We start from the raw sequence: 21977 nt of genomic DNA, 5'->3' as shown, positions 1-21977 counted from the left end.
AGACCGTACACGTATGTGAGTGGTGGTCAGGGGTCGGGAGGGCTTGGGTACTATTCTCGGAAAATTCTTGTACCTCAGGTAAATATTTTCGTAGACGTACTTATTGTTTGGAAAAATCGACTTTTGGCCGCCTAAATCGTTCAAATACCCCTATGTGCGACGGTTTAACGTACTCTCCGAGGCACGGTGAACAACTCGTATCATTTTTAGAAATGAAAATGGATTGTCTGTGCCGGGGCTCGAAACCGGGCGCTCTGGCTTATGAGACCAGTTGTCATGCCGCTGCTCTACGGCTGTTCACCCTTGAATACTAGATCAAATCAAAGTAACATTATTTTCAGTGTCCCAGATATACAAATCCAACGAGGAGAGCGACAGGGTTGCATCTTATGACCACTTTTATTTAATCTGTATTCGGAGTATATATTCAGACAAGCATTAGACGAGGTCCAAGGTGGCATCAAGATTAACGGAACCAGCATAGACAAGATCAGGTACGCTGATGATACCGTCCTATCAACGCACAAGAACTACTAAGTATAATAAATGCGGTAGTTCGTCATAGTGAAATGTTTGCTTTACACTTAGACGTTTCCAAAACTAAAATTTTAGTATTGTCAAAGACACCAATAAACGTACATTTTTATGAAAAGGGACAAATAATAGAGCAAGTAACGTCAATAAAATATTTGGGAGAAAATGTCAATAGCCAGTGTAACCCAAAAAGAAATCCTATCACAAGCGCGGAAAACACTCATATCGTCGGTTTACTGCCAAAACCAGATAAGTTATATTTTGTTAGTTTTGTGAAAATCAAGTTTAAAAGTTTAAGCCTACAGTAAAACAACTACATGCATGAAAGGAAACATTTAATAACCGATAAAATAACATAGATTGTGGTACTGTGAAGATAATTAACGCCAAAAATCAGAAAAAAAATTAGTAAATTTTAAAGAATTTAACAAAATGCAAAAAAAATCTGTACTTAACCTATTTTGCCTGAACTGATTGGCGTAATTTGAAACTTGTCTTAAAGTATCTTTAACTTAAATGTCAACTTCAGGATCACTATCTTCAAGTGCTGATTCAGGAATATTTTTTTGAACATCGTAGGAGGATGGTAAATTATAATACTATGAGTGAAATTCATCTGAAATCACACCCGATTTGCACAACTTCAATAAATCTTGTTTTTTGAAGATATTCTTCTTTAGCGGCGAATAGATTGAGGGTAAAATTGTACATAGATCCGCGCGCCTGCGCACACTGACAGTATGTAGTTCTGACAGTATGTATGTAGTTCATTGCTAATCTTTCAAGATAGTGTCACGGTCCCAGGCCGGTCCTGTCAACGCCAGAACTCTCTGGCGCCGAAGTGTCTGAAACCCTGTTCGTCGGCGAGACAGCTATTTACGTATCGGCATATCTAGAAGAATCACCGAATACACCTTTTTTTATTGCTTTGTAAATAATACATATCTTTCGATTTTTTCTGGAAATCAGTAGAATAATTTTTATAACTATATAAAGAGACATTTTTGAAATTAGAGTTAGTTATAAATTTGTAGTCGTCGGTCGAGTAACATTTTTCGATGTTCGGACGCGAAATAAATGTAAATGTAAATTGTACATATTAGACATTTAGATAAATTGTTGTTTTAGTGTAATCTTTAATAAAGCCGTGGTTATTTTGTAACGAATAAAAATAATGTAGTATTTTAATGTTAAGTTTGTAAATTAGTGTTATTAAAGGATATAAATTCAGTGTTCTTTATTTCTTCAAGTGTAAGTTATTAAAAATAAATAAAGTCAATTAAATTAAACTTAGTGCCTAAAAACATAAACAATAAAATAGTAGATTCAACCACGTAAAAAGACAATTACATCACAATAGGTATACTTCATCTAATTTACTTACCGTTGCACGTCATCCGCGTCATAGCCCGAGACGTCACATGATACCAACGCGAAATATTTAGGCGGTAGGTGTGTTCTTTTTTAGAATCACTTTGTGAGTACACTGTCATTACAGCCACTAGACATATTTTATTATATACGCGTAGAAATATTATTTAAAGATTTCTATTAATGCTAACTTAAAGAAATACATAATAAGTTTCATTTAATTTGTATAAATGGATTATAAAGCGTTTTTATGAAGCACATTTGTTCGAAATACACTATAACTATAATCGAACGCAGGTGATATTTTGGCAAAAATTGGTAACATTTATTTGACAGTTGCGGTGATGACACTTCATATTTGTTTATATTCTTTACTAAAGTATTTGTTTCATTATATTTACTGTTTTTATTATGTACTTTAACGTAAGATTATAACTTAATTATTGTTTTCTATTTCTAAAGTTTTTATTTATTTACATTGAATATTAATTTGTTTTGCTGTATAATCCACCTCCGCAAAAATTGTGTGATGTATTTGATTTAAACTGAATTCAAGAATTTCTTGTAATTAGGCAACAATGTCAACTTAGATCTCTAACGTAGATAATGACGTGCAACGGTAAGTAAATTAGACGGACTGTATATATGTATCTGTAACCGTGCAAATAAGTCATTAAAAGAATATATTAGTGTTTTTAGGAAATGTATTATTTATTATAATTCTTGTGTTTTTGGATTTGTGTTTCTCTGTAGTAAAATAATAAAATATTATGTAAGCATAACATTTTTACACTATAATATCGCCGTGTTGTGTAATTATATCCGAAACTTATATGTCAGTTTCTAGGGCCTTGCTGGAGTAGTGGGAAATGCGTTAGCACTGAGATTAGAATGACGCGGGTTCGAATCCTGGGCGATTCATATTTTTTTTTTATTTTTGGTTGTTTTAATAAAAAAATTTTGAAAGTGGTAGGTAAGAAAGTTAGTTTGATTTTTAAATAAAATACAAATAACCTTTTAAGTATATTACTACGTTTAAATTACCTATTATATAATAGAAGAATATCTTCTTACGTGCGTACAAAGTACACACACATTCTTTTTTTTTACGCGTCTTTAGCGTTATTTATTTCAAATTGGGTATTTTTCGACTTCTCCCAAAAACGTTTATCTCTTTGTATTCTGAGGTATCGTCATACCTATATTCAAGGACTCCTGGTTTAGCCTTTTGGTATCGAAAACATTTAGCTTTTAACCAGTTTACCTTTTCGTTTTTTATGTCTCTAGTTTTAGTTTTAATAAGCTTAGAAAGGCTTTCTATGTCAAGAAAATGTTTATATTTGAGTTCCTGCACAACAAACGGTTTCTTTTTTGATGATGTTGTTCTGACCATGCGAAATATTGTTAGCCAATCATGCATTGTATACACAGGAACATACTTCTGGGCTCGTTCAATGGCACTGTGCATACTGTCCACTTCCATGTAGCTGTGTCCACTTTCCAGAAACTTTTGCTCTATAATCATCAAGTTGGGATTTTTTTGAACCAAATAGAGTAACAAAGCGCTAACATTTTGGTTCCTGTTTTGTCCACTGCAAGTGTCGGAAAACACTGATAATGCATTTACACTAGTGGGAAGCTTATTAATATAAGTAAAGAGGCAGGTGCCAATTTCTAAGTTACCCCTTTTCCCATTGAGCTCTGTCCAGCTATAACAAAACGCATTATTTGGCGGTGCTAGCTCATATTATAGCACTGTCAAATTATAAGTGTAAATTTTTCGACTGTAGTACAAGATGAAATTACAAGATCAGACTTTCTTCTGAATCTCAGAATTCGAATGAACAGATGTTATGTGTTTGTCTTGCTGTATCACTCTAAAGTTGGACAATTTTCTCAAAAAGTTGAAACTTTTCTGAAACAGAGAAGAGAATAGATGCCTTTGAGATGTATATGTACAGACGAATGCTGATAATTCCACGGGTACAAAATTTTCTAATAATGAGTTACTTCGACGTCTGAACAAACACAAGGAATCACTAAGAATAATCAAAGAAAAAAAAATACAATACTTGGACCATGTATTGAGAGAGGAAAGATATGAACTACTTTATATCGTATTAAAAGGAAAGTACAGGGCAAAAGTTCGGTATTAAAACGCCAGGACTTGTGACTGAGAGACCTGAGAAGATGGTTTGACTGCTCATCCGCAGAAATTTTTCAAGCGGCTGTTTCCAAAACTATAGTTGCCATTTAGATCGCCAACCTTCGAAAGGAGACGGCGTAATAAGAAGGAGGGATTATTTTTAATTTCGTTTGTTGTACTGACCAGCTGTTTAACATGTACTCTGAGCAGATATTTCAAGAAGCAGTGGATGATGTTGGAGCCGGAATTAGAATTAACGAAGAATGTATCAATAACATTAGATACGCAGACGAGACGGTGGTATTCGCAGACAGTTCTAAAGCCCTCCAGAAGTTAATGAACACAATCACATAAGTCAGCCAGAGGTATGGACTTACGAACATTCGCTAAACATTAAGAAAACAAAATGTATGGTGATCTCTAAGAAGGAACAGCAATTTGGACGAATCAGTGTGAACGGTCAACAAATAGAAAGAGTAAAAACATACACCTACTTTGGTAGGAACGTCAATGAAAATTGGGACCATTCCATAGAAATTAAATGTAGAATAGAGAAAGCAAGATCTGCATTTCCAAAATGGCTAAGCTAATCAAATGTCATGATTTATCAATACTGTAACGTTTATGGTTTTATGGCCATCACCGGAGTCAATATGTTATTGTCGGGTTTTCGAAATTCCTTACGTGTAATCCGATACCGCTTGACTGATAGTAAAAAATTTTCTAAAAAGCGAAAAAACAGATGGGAGTTTCGAGAGCTGAACCTTTTCTCGGGGTGATAAAAATTAATGAGTTTATTCGTTTTGTTCGATGTTAAAAACTTTTAATAATATAGAAACAGATTCGAGGACTTATTTTAACGATGTTTTTGGTTTTCGGAGCAGAGTGTGTTGTACTGTATTTGGTTGTTAACGTGTGCGTGATCGACGAGCGAACGAGGGTAATTTTTAAGATACGGGTAAACTGGTTACTTCTTTGCGGAAAAAGTGCGAATTTTCAATAGTGATAGAAGTAGAAAAATACGGGGTCGCACAGTACCGTACTATCGATTTCCGAAGTTGCCGGTAGTGCGTAAAACTTTAAAACCAATTGGAACAATAAGTGACGGATGCTAAAGTTGGTGTCTTATCGCAGGGGACTTCAATCGATGCGTGTAATTACTGAGACTTCGGAAGCCGTAGCCATAAGGTAATGAATTTTTCTTATTTTCTTATGTAAGCCATTAGAACCTTTAATGTGCATAATACCTAGAAACATAGCCGGTTCGTACAGTTAGTAGGACATTAGAACACTATAGCCGGTTCTATACAAATACCCATAAAAGTCAGGTTACTACAATATTATATCTTTCCTATACTGTTGTACGGAGTTGAGTCGTGAACTCTCAGAGACGCAACCTGCAAGGAAATTGAGGCTTTTGAAATGTGGCTTTATAGTTGAATCCTGAAGGTATCTTTACCGACCGCGTTACTACTCAGGGTTTCTTGCTTATAATTCAAAAAGGAAAAGAGCAGTTAACTACAATAAAAGCAGCCAAAATCTAATAGCTTCTTCACATCATGAGGAACAGCGAAAGATATGGACTGCTGCAACTAATTTTACAAGGAAAAGTGGAAGGAAAACGAGGACCAGAAGCAGAAGATTTAGAGCAGCAGTGTGCAAAGTACAGATTGCCATGATGGTCACCAACATCCGAAACGGATAGGTACTATAAGAAGAAGAATACTGACCATGAATATTTTATTACATATCACCGCTTCGCAAGAACGTAGGCTTAAGTCAAAAAAGACGATTTTAGGGGAGAGGCATTTTAAAATTGTATGGATATGATTATGAGCATAACTCTGCATAAGTTGTTACTTTAAAGAAATGACCTATACAATTTTGTTAGAAATATATATCTAAATACAAACTGTGATAACTAGATGAACTTATAAAGTGTTTTTGTTAACCCTTATTACAGTTGGGTCTTTTTTCCTCAGAAACATTTACTTTAACTTTGTTAAAACGCTGACGTAACTAAAAAAGGGTCCTTATTTTAGAGAGAATTTTCACAAGAACTAATCGTATATATATATATATATATATATATATATATATATATATATATATATATATATATATATATATATATATATGTATAAGATCGGTCGTTCTCGACGAGAAATAAACACACAGATTGCTTCACATTGTGCGGCGTAACTAACTTGGGTCTGTATTCGTACGAAAATGTTAAGTATAGTCCGTCCGCTATAACTTTTCCCATGCGGTACGATTCATTTTCAAACAAATTAAGTCAAAACAAAAAGTGAAATATGTCGATGAGTATATCTGTACGTTAGAATTGAAAGGGCGGAATTCACTTTCACTTTGTTTTGCATTAGATCAAAATTAGTGCTCTTAAATTGTACACTATAATTTTAAATGCCTTTAAAATTATCAAATGATGTTGCAGCTTTATGATTTAAAGGAAAGGTAATATAATCGGCGTTAAGTTGTTTTGTATTGAAATAATAAATAATATAGGACTACAGCCTTTTTTGTTCTGTGGTACTATATCAATAAAAAACAGGACAGCCGCCCTTTTGGTATGATTTTATTAGGAAAAGAACGTTATAATCAGAACTTAACATTACAAAAATAATATAAAACTTAAATTAAAAAACATTTAACCATCTTCGGAACATGAAGAATTATTTTCGTTAACTACGACTTTATTTTTTGTTGTTTTTAAAAATTTGTAGTAGGAATGATAAATAGAAGGTACCCATTCTAGCAATTCCATTAGGTGATTATATTTTGAACTATCAATTGGAATTGAATTTTCATTATTTATTTGGTCCAATGTCTTTGGTAGGAGACCATCGAGAGAACTTCTCTCTTTCCTTTTAAAATTGAGAGATTTAAAATTTTCCTGGGAAAATGTTGTTTTATAAAACATAATGCCAGGGTGGTCTCTTTAGACTTTCAAGTGCACAATTCTAGAGGATAGAAAGGGTTCATTTTCTGTGTTCCGTTTCCGATTCACAAACGGGCTTGTCGATTCTTTGCCCATTTTTTTAAAGTTAAAAAAGTCACTTGTTTTCATCTCATAAACAATAAGTGGTTGTAACGAACTGCAGGTCCTTATAAACTGGACCCATTCATGAGGTACAGAAATATTCATAGTAGGCAGTCTTTTCTTCTTCATCTCAATTAGTGCATGTATTGTGTCTGCTTCGTTGTGTGTATGCCCCTTGAGTAAATATTTATGATGAATTCTAACTACTGAGGTGTTATGTAACATATACATACAAAATAAAAAAAATTCGGTTTTGGCCAGAGCAGTTTTCTGACCAAAATGTTACCTCTTTTGTTGTAGAAGGTGAATTTTTTAACCACATTATTACAGCGGAAGCTATCTCGTTACCACCCCTTTTTGCAATACACTCGTCCCACATGAAGATGAAACTTCGGCAGTACTATCATTATAGACGGTAAAATTAAATGTCCATAACTGCTTTAAATAAAACGATTTTCCATTAGTTAACATAGGTGTAGGGAGGCATTTTTGCAAATCCATCCTTGCTACGACTTCTTTTAAATCTGCTTGCATCTTATCTTATCCTGCCTTTTTAACTTGTATCTGTTATCTGCGTCATCCAAATGATCTGCTTTTTTCTTTAAAACATCTTTAACATTAGGATCTTCTTTTCGCTTATTTTCAAAACTGTCACAAGTGTCACATGTATCAATGTTAGGGGGCTTGAAATGAAGATTGAACTCAGTAGAACCATGTTCTTTGCTCTTGAGTCAGATATTTTTGGTTGTTATTTATTTTCACATTAATCTCGATAAAGAAAAAGTTACTTTTATCTATAAACCATGCAAAAACATTAGCTTATAACCTCAATTTTTACACAGCTGAGAGGCGGTTGTCCGTAGAGATTGGACTGCCGTCTTTTTATTAACAATCAGTGTGCCATGCAAAAAAGACCGGTGTACCACATAGGGCTTTTTGCAAAAAATTTCCCAGTGGACATCCGACTTGAAATTTTAGTAATATTGTCTGTACAACCACCTATTAACCACCATTCGAAAGATAACACCTTTAAGTGTATTATTGGCTGCATATCTCCATTTACTGTAAAAATGGACTACCGCCCTTTCAATTCTAACGTACAAATATACAAAATGTATATACACATCGACGTTCTTTTCAGTTTATGTTTTGACTTAATTTGATTGAAAATGAATCGTACCGCATGGAAAAGTTATAGCGGACGGACTATATTTAACTAATTTCGCCCTAAACAAATATAGATACTTGGTGCCATTTTTTAGCGACTATTAATATTAACGTCATAGGTGTTTATTCACGCGATAGATACTTTTATTTTTAGTATTTTTTTTATCTGCATTAATAAGTCAATTTCGTCAAATTTTGACTTAAGCCTACGTTCTTGCGAAGCGGCGATATCTTTTAAAGAAAGTGTATTAATGTTTTTACCTGCGCTGTTGTGTAACTTCTTCCCGCAATTGGACTCCAATCGACGACAAAAATATTGACATCGTGGTCCCTGAGGATATATTCTCTGACGTGTGAGTTAATATCTGCTTCGTGGCTTCCCTTCCATCCATGGATGACAAAAATTGTTTCTCGTCTTGCTGTAAATGATGTCGTGGCCAATTTCTCGACATTGTTGCTGTGAATCTCTACGCCACTGTCAGGATTGGATTTACTAAAGAAAAGGTATTTTACATCGGAAGCCGAAGATGTGAGCTTTAGTTCAGTATTATTTAGGAGATACTCTACTTGAAGATTGCCGTCTTTGTCCTCGTACAAAAAGTATTCTAAATCTTCGGAGTGTTCATCGTCACCAGTCACTAAAATGTTGTATAGAAACAAATTTCATAAAACAAGTCTGGTGTTTTCTTTAAATAACAACCTAAACAAGTTAAAGTACTTACAATAACCGTAAAATAAGTATTGGTTAATAACAAATGATTAAAACGAGGCTTAATAATTTTGAAGATGCACAATTTCCTTATGCACCTTTTTATATGTCTATATTGTGTATAATTGTATAAATGAGGCGCTCGGAGCAACAGTGGCCTAACCCCAAAAACGAAGTTTTAAGATAAATGCAATCTTTGCATTCGTATTTCCATCATGTTTCGGGATGGCGCTACAAATTATGTAGCGCCATTTAGCCAAATATAGAGGTAGGTTGTGTAGACCCCTGTTAATCGGAAGATTTAACGTTGCTGCTTTTATTGATATATTAATCAAAAAATGCTCAAGTTGTGGCTTAGGCCACTGTTGCTCTGAGCGCCTCAAATAGGCGCGTTGGCATCTCTTTTCTAAAATAACACAATACAGGAAATGCTGGCTGCAATAGTTAGACGACGACCACGGCGACGAAACAGGACAATCAATTTGGCAATATAAAGTGAAAAGGTTATTACAGAATCAAAATAATAAAAAAATATCTATATCTGTCCAGAAACAAAGAAACAAAGAAAAAAGGAAGGAAATGACACTGTGGAAATTGAATATAGATTAGACCGATCCATAAAAAATGGGATAAGGCAAAAACGTTATATTCTAGTTACCAACACTCTAAGTAGATTATACGGAAGAGTTTCTACTAACCAGAAAGCAGAATTTCGAGTTAGTAAGCACTTATATTGGATCCGTAGTTCTCCGATCCGATCAGATCCATGTCTATTAAGCTAGAAAGACCATTTCATAAGGGAGCCATGAGACACACCCCATATTTTTTTGCTATTTTATTGCTAATTTATTACGCAAATTAAAAATTTATTGCTTCATCCCCTTCAGAGAAACAGGTGGCCATTCCAGCTTAATATTAAGCTAGAAAGGCCAACATTCATATATCCGAAACGAAAGTAGATAGAGAGTTGCTTCCGGTGGTCTATTTTATTGCTAATTAATTGCTAATTTATTACGCAAAACAAAAATTTATCGCTTCATCCCCTTCAGAGAAACAGGTGGCCATTCCAGCTTAATATTAAGCTAGAAAGGCCAACATTCATATATCCGGAACGAAAGTAGATAGAGTGTTGCTTCGGGTGGCCTATTTCATTGCTAATTAATTGCTAATTTACTACGCAAAACAAAAATTTATTGCTTCATCCCCTTCAGAGAAACAGGTGGCCATTTCAGCTTAATATTAAGCTTGAATAGCCAACATTCATATTTCCGGAGCGAAAGTAGATATAGGGTAGCTTCCGGCGGCATATTTTATTGCTAATTAATTGCTGAAAGATTGAGTTTACAAGAATTTACAAACTCACCCCCTTCAACCCCTACCGTTATCATCATTCCCCGGAATTCACAAAAAGTGAAAATAACCAGTTTAAAGAGCTAAAACCAAGTACGTATTTTTTGCTTTAATTACTACATGTCTAAGCCAAAAATGCATGTTTTGCTTCCTCCCCTAACGAGCCACAATGGCTGCAGCGGTTTAATACTTAAGGCTGCAATACTCAACACTCCTATTTCAGGAAAGAAAGCAGATAGAGGGTCGCTTCTGGCGGCATATTTAATTTTTAATTAATTGCTGAAAGATGGGTTATACCAGTATTTACAAACTCACCCCCTCTAACCCCTACCGTTATCATCGTTCCACGGATTTCACAAAGCGTGAAAATAATCAGTTTAAAAACTTAAAACCAAGTGGGTATTTTTTTCTAATTAACGGCTGCAGGTCTACGCCAAAAACCAATTTTTTGCTTCATCCCCTAACGAGAAACAATGGCTACTGCGGTTTAATTCTTAAGCTACAATACCCAACACTCCTATTTCAAGAACGGAAGCAGATAGAGCTACCCTCTATCTGCTTTCGTTACTGAAATAGGAGAATTGAGTGTTGTAGCTTAAGTATTCAACCGCAGTAGCCATTTTTACTGGTTAGGGGATGAAGCGATAAAATCAAATTTGGCGTAGACCTGCAGCAGTTGCATAGGAAAAAAATACCCACTTGGTCTTAGATTTTTAAACTGGTAATTTTCACTTTCTGTGAAATCCGTTGAGCGATGATAATGGTAGGGGTTGGACGGGATGAGTTTGTAAATTCTGGTATATCCAATCTTTCAGCAATTAATTAGCAATAAAATATACCGCCGAAAGCTACTCTCTATCTACTTTCTTTCCAGAAATATGAATGTTGGCTCTTCTAACTTAATATTAAGCTAGAATTGCCACCTGTTTCTCTGAAGGGGTTGAAGCTATAAATTTGTAATTTGCGTAATAAATAAGCAATTAATTAATAATAAAATAGGCCGCCAGAAGCGACGCTCTATCTGTTTTCGTTACTGAAACAGGAGAATTGAGTGTTGTAGTATTCAACCGCATTAGCCATTGTTGCTCGTTAGGGGATGAAGCAATAAAATCGTTTTTGGTGTAGACCTGCAGCAGTTGCTTAGGAAAAAAATACCCACTTGGTCATAGGGTTTTAAACTAGTAATTTTGACTTTCTGTGAAATCCGGGGAATGAGAACAACGGTGGGGGTTGGAGGGGGTGTGTTTGCAAATTGTTGTATACCATATCTTTCAGCAATTAATTAGCAATAAAATATGCCGCTGGAAACGACCCTCTATCTGTTTTCGTTCCTGAAATAGGAGTGTTGGGTATTGTAGCATAAGGATCAAACCGCAGTAGCCATTGTTTCTCGTTAGGGGATGAAGCAAAAAATTGGTTTTTGGCGTAGACCTGCAGCTGTTAATTAGAAAAAAATACCCACTTGGTTTTAAGTTTTTAAACTGATTATTTTCACTCTTTGTGAAATCCGTGGAACGATGATAACGGTAGGGGTTGGAGGGGGTGAGTTTGTAAATTCTGGTATACCCCATCTTTCAGCAATTAATTAAAAATTAAATATGCCGCCAGAAACGACCCTCTATCTGCTTTCTTTCCTGAAATAGGAGTGTTGAGTATTGTAGCTTTAAGTATTAAACCGCAGTAGCCATTGTGGCTCGTTAGGGGAGGAAGCAAAAAATTCATTTTTGGCTTAGACCTGTAGCAATGAATAAGCAAAAAATACGTACTTGGTTTTAGCTCTTTAAACTGGTTATTTTCACTTTTTGTGGATTCCGGGGAATGATGATATCGGTAGGGGTTGAAGGGGGTGAGTTTGTAAATTCTTGTAAACTCAATCTTTCAGCAATTAATTAGCAATAAAATAGGCCACTGGAAGCAACTCTCTATCTACTTTCGTTCCGGATATATGTATGTTGACCTTTCTAGCTTAATATTAAGCTGGAATGGCCACCTGTTTCTCTGAAGGGGATGAAGCAGTAAATTTTTGTTTTACGTAATAAATTAGCAATTAATTAGCAATAAAATAGGCCACCGGAAGCAACTCTCTATCTACTTTCGTTCCGGATATATGAATGTTGGCCTTTCTAGCTTAATATTAAGCTGGAATGGCCACCTGTTTCTCTGAAGGGGATGAAGCAATAAATTTTTAATTTGCGTAATAAATTAGCAATAAAATAGAAAAAAAATATGGGGTGTGTTTCATGGCTCCCTTATGAAATGGTCTTTCTAGCTTAATAGACATATCAGATCCGATCCGCAGCGACGTCGGATTGAAAACAAACTCAATGTATTAACCTTCGGAGTACGGAGATTATTTGACTTATTAGATTACGATGATGGGTCAAGCGTGATCCATTCTCATTTTATTTATAAGGATGTTTTAAATAGTCAGTATTATTAAACAATATTTTTTATTCCAACAAAAAACAAACAAACATAACAATTATAATCCTAAATTATTGTATTTAAATTTTTTAAGATGGCTCCCCATGGGCATATACTAGTTCGCTCCGGCGGCTAGATTTTAATACCTTACAGAAAACGGGCATAGGTAAATTCGCTCCGGCCATATATTTGAATACGTATACCCGTAAACAGAGACGCCTGCGATTTACGTGTACCTACAAACATATTGAAAATATTCTTCGAAATCCGAAGACCGGGACAGGACTGACCCGGCATCATATATGTTACGTATAGGAAAAACTGTAATTGGCATGTTCACGAATTATATACGAAAAAATAGATTGAAACAAATAAGGAGAACTTGCGATCAATGGATTTGTAAAAAAATGATTTCATAAAATATTAAGAAATAAGTGAATTTCGGGTCACGCTTGACCCAGTCTTCGTACTCCGAAGGTTAAAGCGTAGTGTTTACACTGCAGTGGGAAGTACGATCTGATATCGGGAGATTTACGCTTTAATACTACGCACTACGCTTTAATACCTTCAGTTTGTTTTCAATCCGACGTCGGATCGGATCAGATCGGAGAAATACGAATCCAATGTAGTTGCAGCCTTATACGATCATGCATCATGTTCAATCACAAATTAGTCCATTAATTTGTAATCTCACATTAATCTTCTTCTTCTTCTTTTTGTATAGACATGACTCTGTCTGTTTTGTCAATATGCCTCTATTAAGTTGTCGTTCCGTCGTTTTCGTGGTCTTCCCACTGATCGTCTTCCTATTGGGGAGCCGTCTCTCGCTGTCCTGACTACCCTATTTGTTGTCATTCGGCTTATGTGGTCATTCCATTTTATTCTTCTGTTTCTTACCCAGTTATTAATGTTATCCACCTTGCATCTCCGTCGTATATCTGTACTTCTAGCTCTGTCCCATAGAGTCTTACCATCGATTTTTCGAAGGGTTTTCATCTCCGCTGTTTCGAGCAATCTTTTTGTCCTCTCTGTGTCGGGTCGTGTTTCTGCCGCATATGTCATTATTGGTCTGATGACTGTTTTGTAAATTCTGCCTTTCATTTCTTTTCCGATATTTTTATTTCTCCAGATATTATCGATATATTCGACATTAATCTTAATATCTTAAATTTTATAGTTTTACCGTGTATAATTGTGAAATATATCGATTAATAGCTTAACTAGAGTTTATTCAAATTCCTACAAACTGAATAAATTGCCAAATAGTGTTATTTATAATTGTACTTCCTAGTGTAGCAATTGCTTTCTCGGTTAAATTGTATTTGTAAACTTTCAAAGTCCAAAGATTTTATTATTATGCAGATTTTATTATTATTTATTGATATATCGTAGAATTTTGGTGAGATTATAAATTAGCAGCCTGGACTATTTTGGATGGCAGTCTATTTAGAATGGTTACCTCATTAACAACTCTAGTGATTAAGTCATTGTTTGAAGTTACGTCGACAGAGTGTAATTATCAGTAGGTGTCAATTTAGAGCAGTCCATTATAAAATTTTACCTAACCAACACCCGTCGTGTAACTTTTCAGTAGCTGTCAATATAGCTATTTGTATAACAAGGGAGGAAAGTGCTACTTTTCCTCCCGAGAATGAAGTTTACTGCCCGACGCGTAGCGGAGGGCAGTAATCATTCAAGGGAGGAAAAGGCACTTTACTCCCATGTTATACATATGGTTTTTCCACCTTCCTCAAATTAATAACAAGTCATTTTTCATTTTTACTTAATTTATTTATGTAACTAACCAACAAAATTTATTAAAACTAAAACTAACAAGTAGGTACAATATAACTGTCAACTGTCAAATATGTCAAATTATTAATGTAAACATTGTTAAATCAAAATAACAATTTAATGTTTTTTACCATTCTGCAAAATACAGGGTGTTTTATAAATACACGTTAAAATGTATAGATACTTACGTAATAGAAAATAGATATTGTACAGGGCGTCAATAAATTATATTTCATGAATGAAATACCATGACGTCACTTTTACTTTTCCTCCCTAGGGAGGAAAAATATTTTCCTCCCTAGGGAGGAAAAGTACAACTTTGCTCCCTACAATCAGGTCCGGAAAAGTATACTTTCGGTAGAGGTAGGTGGAAAAAACTATTTTCTTTACTCCACGACTTCAACATTTATTTATCATCGTCGATCAAGAAGAAATGGACACAGAGCCTTAGAAACAATTCGAAACTTATATTACATCGACCTTATCTAGATACACTTTAACGCAACTAAATAAATAAAGAATGGCCAGGAATAGACCAACTGTTGTTTTTTGTGGACTTGGCGAAAGCTTATAATACAATACCAGATCATGGCAAACACTGGACAGTGCATAAATATGTTAATATTACCTGATTACAATTTTGTAATCAGTTCTTCGAGAATTTATGGTAAATATCGAACTATAAACTCGAATTTTTTCGAGAAATTTTTTCATGAGAGAGAAAGGCAATTTATTGCACATAAAACTGGACAAATGACTCCCGAATAGGTTATTTCATGATAAGAAAAGGTGTGAATATTTGGACTGTAATGTAGTTTATGAGTGATATAATATGTAATAATTGTGAAAAGTGATAGTTTTAATAAAAATAAAAATGTATACCATTCTTATTCAGTTGCAATGCGAAAGCAAAACAATCTTATTTTTCACTTATGAATACGGAGAATACGGAGCGCAGTCCAGCACTTTGAATCGACGATTTTCGATTTTATTGGAGTCTCATCGGAGAGACGTAGGCCTGCTGCTCCACTCGAAGTGACCAACCATGAAAGCTTACCCCCACATTGCAACTGACTTGTATGGATTAGGTGACTAGCTTCATCTGGCAAATGAAAAGTAAAGTTTTCAATCCTAATAGCAAAATTAATAATATTGAAAAAAATAAAAAATATTACTAAATGATTTTTAAATTGAAAACCTATTGGTCCATTTCCCTGGTGACACCTCCACAAGGCTTCTACAATATGCAAGCCAGATGGATGCTGAATAAGAATTCCTTCCCTTTTGTCTTCACTGCAGCATCCATCTGGCTTGAATATTGTAAAAGCCTTCGAGGTGTCACCAGGGAAATGGACCAATAAGTTTTCAATTTAAATATCTTTTAGTAATATTTTTAATATTTTTCAATATTATTAATTTTGCTATTAGGATTGAAAACTTTACCTTTCATTTGCCAGATGGCGCTAGTCACCTAATCCATACACGTCAGTTGCAATGTGGGGGTAAGCTTTCATGGTTGGTCACTTCGAGTATGAAGCAGCAGGCCTACGTCTCTCCGATGAGACTCCAATATGAGTCGAAAATCGCCGATTTAGAGTACTGGACTACGCTCCGTATTCTAAGTGAAAAATAAGTTGGTTTTGCCTTCGCATTGCAACTAAATAAAAATGGTATTCATTTTTATTTTTATTTTATATTAGTATTACTCCTATAGAGTAACTAGGTCCATTTTCCTTTGGAACTTTACCAAGCTGCAGACGGGGGTTGTGAATTGCATAGTGTAGAAGTAGAATTCCTTCCCTTGTGTTTTCACTGCAGCATCCATCTGGCTTGCATATTGTAGAAGCCTTGTGGAGGTGTCACCAGGGAAAAGGACCAATAGGTTTTCAATTTAAAAATCTTTTAGTAATATTTTTAATTTTTTTCAATATTATTAATTTTGCTATTCGGATTAAAAACTTTACCTTACCTAATAGTTTTAAACAACCAGAATCAGTACTTCAGAATCATGGGATATATGATAAATACAGATGCATTTAGAAAAATTAGGGTGGGATGAATAACTAAAAGAAAGCGAGATGTTTTTTGTGGGACAGAAATATCCAAAAAGACTGAGGAGAAATTCTACAAAACTGTATTAAATCTAGACACTATGTACATATTTCGCACCTTGAAAACCATATGGCAATATCTGCAATTTTTTCATGAAATGACCTTTGAATGCAGTCTAATAGGAAAAAATCTATTTTTTAATGCTATATAGCAGCGTCTGCAAAAATTTTAAGTTCGGCACCAGAAAGATACATCTCTATGGCTTTTGTCAAAAATCGATTCTTCTTTTTATACCATCAGGCATTATCTGCAGTAGTTGATGCTCTACGGTTCTAAAATTGGAACAAAACCCCAGATCTACATGGCAATATGTGCAAAATGTGACCCACGCTCGTAAAATGAAAGAAAGATCTACTAAGGAAACATCCTTTGAATGCAACAAAACATAGAGTGCTGCATAGAGATTTGATTGCAACACTGGAAATAAGCGACAAGACTATAACAAATTGATATACAACGTCGTACTGCAGATGGATTTATCCCAAAAGAAAAGCGAAATATAACCGACAGACATTATATAAGCGACAGATTATAATATTCAAGACTTTGATTAAGTGTTAACACTAAAAATTTGTAATAAATAAGTACAATCAATAAAAAAAACTGATATTTTATATGAATTTTTACTGTATCATATGCGAAAATTGATATATTTTTTAAAACCATATGGCCGTATGTGCTAAAATACCTATTTCCTGTGGGAAATTTTACGTACCTTTTAATTCATATAAAAATATGTAAAATTAAAGACAATTGTGCCAAATACCAGGTTTGCAACTTAATTTTTGGAATTACAGTAAATAAAATTAACTTTACAAAAACTTAAAATGCTCATAACTCAATATTATGATTTTTGCAGTTACTGCCCTATGGTTTTCAAGGTGCGATTTAAGGTATGTTGGCATTTAAAATATTGAACAAAGATTGCATGTGGTGGAAATAAGAATGCTTAGAAGTATACGTGGAGTTAATAAGTGATAAAATTAAGGAAAAATGTTAGGGAAAGTCTAGGACTGGTACCAACTAATAATCCTAAAGTAAGAGATTCCATAAGATCGAGCATGTTTCTCGACCATGGTTGATCGAGCATGTGTCGGACCGCTAATCATTCAAAATTAATGAGTATGAGTGGAAGACCAAAGATGACCAAGAAGACCAGTAGGCAGACACTGAGGTAAGACATTTTTTAGGGTGAACTGTACTTAGGGAAGCCGACCCCAAATAGGGATAAATGAAGATTGTTTTTTAATATCTTACTGTTATTCTACGAAAACATAAATAACAAACACAATAATAACAACAACTTACACAAGTGGCACGCTCCTAATAGCAATAAACTGATATAAATCTTGCAATATTTCATTTTGATGTCTTATGGAGTTTGCCAAATATCCACAGTAGCTTATAAATACTTCTTATCGTAGAAATAATCCTATTGATCTTGTAAATAATGTGAGCAGAGAATAAAAATCTAAAAATGTGGAAGTCAAGTGTAAACAAGCATTAATAAATTATCTTTACAACAAAGAAGCTAAATCCATATTCTTAAAATAACTAGAACATTCCATGTATTAATGTACCTAGTTATCTGAAAGCGGCATGTTTTCATTAAAATATCATCTTATATGTCACAAGTCAATAAAAAGTAATAAATCAAATTTGTTTTCAATTTCTGTATTTAACTACTACACTTATCAAATTTATAAAAAATTGAAATAATGACATATAATATTTTCATTATCCTCTTTGTTTTTCTTAATCGTTTATCTTTTTGTTTTCGGTACTTCCAACGGAGAGTACAAATCGTTAGAGGAAAGTCGCCAATTATGGAATACCATTTTGTTTTGGGGATATAAAATAATACCTTTATAGAAGTGAAAACAATTTAATGTTATGACACATCAGTCATACATTTTTATGTACTAATTAAAAGCCTTTTATTAAATATCTTAATTAACAAAAAAAAAATCGAACAAAAGACCAAATCCCAAATGAGTAACCAAATATGGAATAGGTACCCATATATGGAATATAGGCATAAACCAACATATCAATAACAAAAATAGACATAAACGTCTGAGATCAAATAAATTTAAATAAAAAAATTGTGAAAAATGAAAGAAGTAGCTTAATTCACTTGCAGACATCACAGATCCATGTACGAAACTCTGGACCAGCACAATCATAATGAGCCCACTTACCCTTAATCTACTATTCCATAATTAGGCACCCACGACTGTCCATATTTGGATTTTTACATTAGTTCAAACTAGTATCAACATTTTTTCAAGTCGTAATGTTTTAATTACAGAAGGTCATAAAATATCAAAATAAAGGTTCTATTGATATACGCACTAGCATAACAAGTCTGTATTCATGCATGATAACCAATAATACTCGTTGAATATATTTACCTTCGAAATTTTCTGCGAGACGATAAAACAAAACGCGCCTGTCAGACACGTATCGTTCGCGCATCTGACACAGAGGTGTGAATACGATAATAAAGAGAGCGACTGAAACAGAGAATGGTCTTGTAGTGCGCTTCCAACTTATATTTTCGGAGAAATCAAGGAATTCCATATTAGAGCACTATTCCATATTTGGTTTCTTTCCTCTAGGGCTATCTTGACGATCTGATTTATCAGCTGATAGAAAGAAACAGCTATAAATCTTTAATAATTCACGAAATTTTCAGTGTGTTCTCTCTTTTTCCATCAGGCAAGTTACCACAGCTCTGCCACTTAGTGATCAGGCCACTAACTAATTTCATTAAACTCTCTAGAGTCCATAGCAGGGAAAGGGTTAATACTTGAATGTCTAGTATATCTATTTATAAGCTATTTTAACTTTCTCTTTTTGGTGCTTTGATTTTTTGAATGTTGCGTTTATTACCCCTGTGGCTTGTTCTCCCTGTGAGATTTCTTTTGGTTTCCTGCGTCAAAGTGATTCATTTTTAATATTTTTATCCACGGGATATTACTTTTCATTATGTCAAACTAGACTAACTGGATATCTTGGTAACAGGGTTCCTCGTGTGCAGCATATTCAATTCTCACCGTACCCACATGCAACCTTGCTAGTAAGCCCTCTTCGACCACACGATTACCCAGCACGCTATTCTGAGTAAAGACTTGTAAAACTGGTATGGGAGGAAATTCCTACAGGAAAAGACCACTCGGAAGCCCCAGAATGCGATGGAGAGATAACATCCAAGCAGATCTCCGAAAAATGAACATCCCATTTGACCCTAGGTTGATGGAAGACCGAACAAATTGGAAGAAAGTTGTACAGTCAGCCATGACCCAACCAGGGTCGTAGCTCTACGTGATGATGATGATGATGTTATTCTGGGTCATTTATTCTCTGGTTACATCTCTGGTTGTCTTATTCAATATTTGAATAACTTGTCTTCTCGGGAACATTTCGGTGAATGAAGCTCAGCCTATCTGCATGTGACATTAATTTATTCTCTCGACGGAGCCAGTGAACTATCTTGCAAATATCTACTCAACTTTTTAGTTAGTGGATTTTTTTTTATTTTTTGCGGACTGGAAAGTCATTAACGAGATATCTCAAATATCTCAATTTTTTAAAAGTATCTACTTGAAACATCCTCTAATGTTGGTTTAGATACCAATTTTATTAGGATTTGTAACTATTGCGTAGGATGCTGGGCATCTCTGCCCTAATTGGTTTTGTTAAATATTGTCTCCTTTCTAAAGTCTTTCGTTTTTTATTCATTCTGGTCCACAGATATAGGAGAGTAGGGGTTAATATAGGTTTAAGTACTTACCAGTAGTCTGACTGGCTCAAACCTCACTTCCACGTCAACTTGGAACAGAAACAGGGTTAATTTTTTGTCCTTAATCCTCCAAAACTTCTATTTGCGTATAACAGTATCAACAATGAAAGCATTTATTGCAACTTTATTGAGAGAACAGGAGAAAATTACCATGAATTAGCCAGATATTTGGCTGATTTTTAGCTGGTTTCTTATCTTCATTTGCTTCACCATTTTCTTATTTATATTATACGATTATTAAGTGTTTAGTAGTGTCAGCATAAAAACTATATCATAGTGTATAGATATAACCCGATCAATGAGAATGAACACAAAACTTTTCGAAAACCTCCAAAAAAATAAAGGAAGGATGAAAATCTGGGAATAGGTAGTTGACATTGTCTATTATTATAATATAAGAAAAAGTTTACAATTCTACATCCCCTCCATTTTACAAAAATTGAAAAAGAGTGAAAAATATTTTCTCGGGGGCGAAAAAATATATGTTCAAAATAAGTCCGGAATTTAATAAAATGACTCATTCTAAGCAACTTTTGTTCTATAGAGCTTTTTCACTAAATCAACACTTTTTGAGTTATTTGAGAGTGAATATGTTCATTTTTAACAAAAATAAAACAGATTTTTCGTATATAACTCAAAAACTAAGTATTTTAGCGAAAAAAATATTCTTAGCAAAAATATAGCTTATAAAAACACCAAAAAAATGGTGTATGCATGAAGCCATTAGACTCACTAGAAGCAGAGTTGTAGCTAATGAAAAGTAGGTTCTTATTCGTCAAATGACAAGTTGAATATTTATACGTGAAATTACCAAAAAACGGAGCACTTTTCGGGGAAAACTCATTACAACTTTTTTAAAGTGTTTAAAATAGGTTTATTCTTGTTTAAAAAAAACTTCTAACATTAAAAGTAAGTAAGTTATACTCAAAATATTGTTGGTCCCTTTTATTTTTTGGTAAAAAAATCGAGAAAATCACCCCCTAATTAGCTTCCTAAATAAAATTAATCGTTACCGCTTTACAAGTTATTTTACTTATGTATTATTGGTATGATCTATAAGTTTCATTTGTTCAAAGTTCTTATTTTTGAAAAATATTTGTTTGAAAATAAAATCTTTATTTTAATTTTGAAAAAATATTGGAATTTTTTTCAAGTTAACTTAAAAATTATTAGTAATACCAAAAATCTCAAACAGTAGTAAAATGTACGTTTTGCTTTTCTGAATATTTTGGATTTTTTGTTTTCTTCTTAGACAAAAATAGGTTATGCTATGGCTGTTCAAAATTTGCCTAAACTCGTGATTAGTTACTCTTTCAAGTCATTTTAATTAGTCTTTTCAAAAATAAGCACTTTGAACCGATGAATCTTACAGACGATATAGAGAATACACATTTAAAGTAACTTATGAAGCGACAACGAATAAATTTATTTGGGGTTCTAATTAGGGGGTGATTTTCGTGATTATTTTTACCAAAAAATAAGAGGAACCAACAATATTTTGAGC

General features: G+C 34.0%; 1 protein-coding gene across 1 annotated transcript in view; it reads right to left on the bottom strand.

Moving 5' to 3' along the window:
* The window catches only part of LOC114325848 (endothelial lipase), a 33142-nt gene extending 15045 nt beyond the window's left edge, over positions 1–18097 (bottom strand). Inside the window, exons 1-2 of the mRNA XM_028273981.1 lie at positions 17977–18097; positions 8541–8917 (exon numbers count right to left, since the gene is read on the bottom strand). Of these exons, the coding sequence (XP_028129782.1) occupies positions 8541–8917; positions 17977–18031 (432 nt within the window). The 5' untranslated portion in view covers positions 18032–18097. The remainder of the gene's footprint in view (positions 1–8540; positions 8918–17976) is intronic.
* Between the last annotated feature and the right edge of the window lie 3880 nt (positions 18098–21977).

This window comes from Diabrotica virgifera, chromosome 3 (assembly GCF_917563875.1).
Source record: "Diabrotica virgifera virgifera chromosome 3, PGI_DIABVI_V3a".
Classification (NCBI taxonomy): domain Eukaryota; kingdom Metazoa; phylum Arthropoda; class Insecta; order Coleoptera; family Chrysomelidae; genus Diabrotica; species Diabrotica virgifera.
Note: the sequence above shows the minus strand (reverse complement) of the source record. Positions and strands in the feature narration are given on the sequence as shown.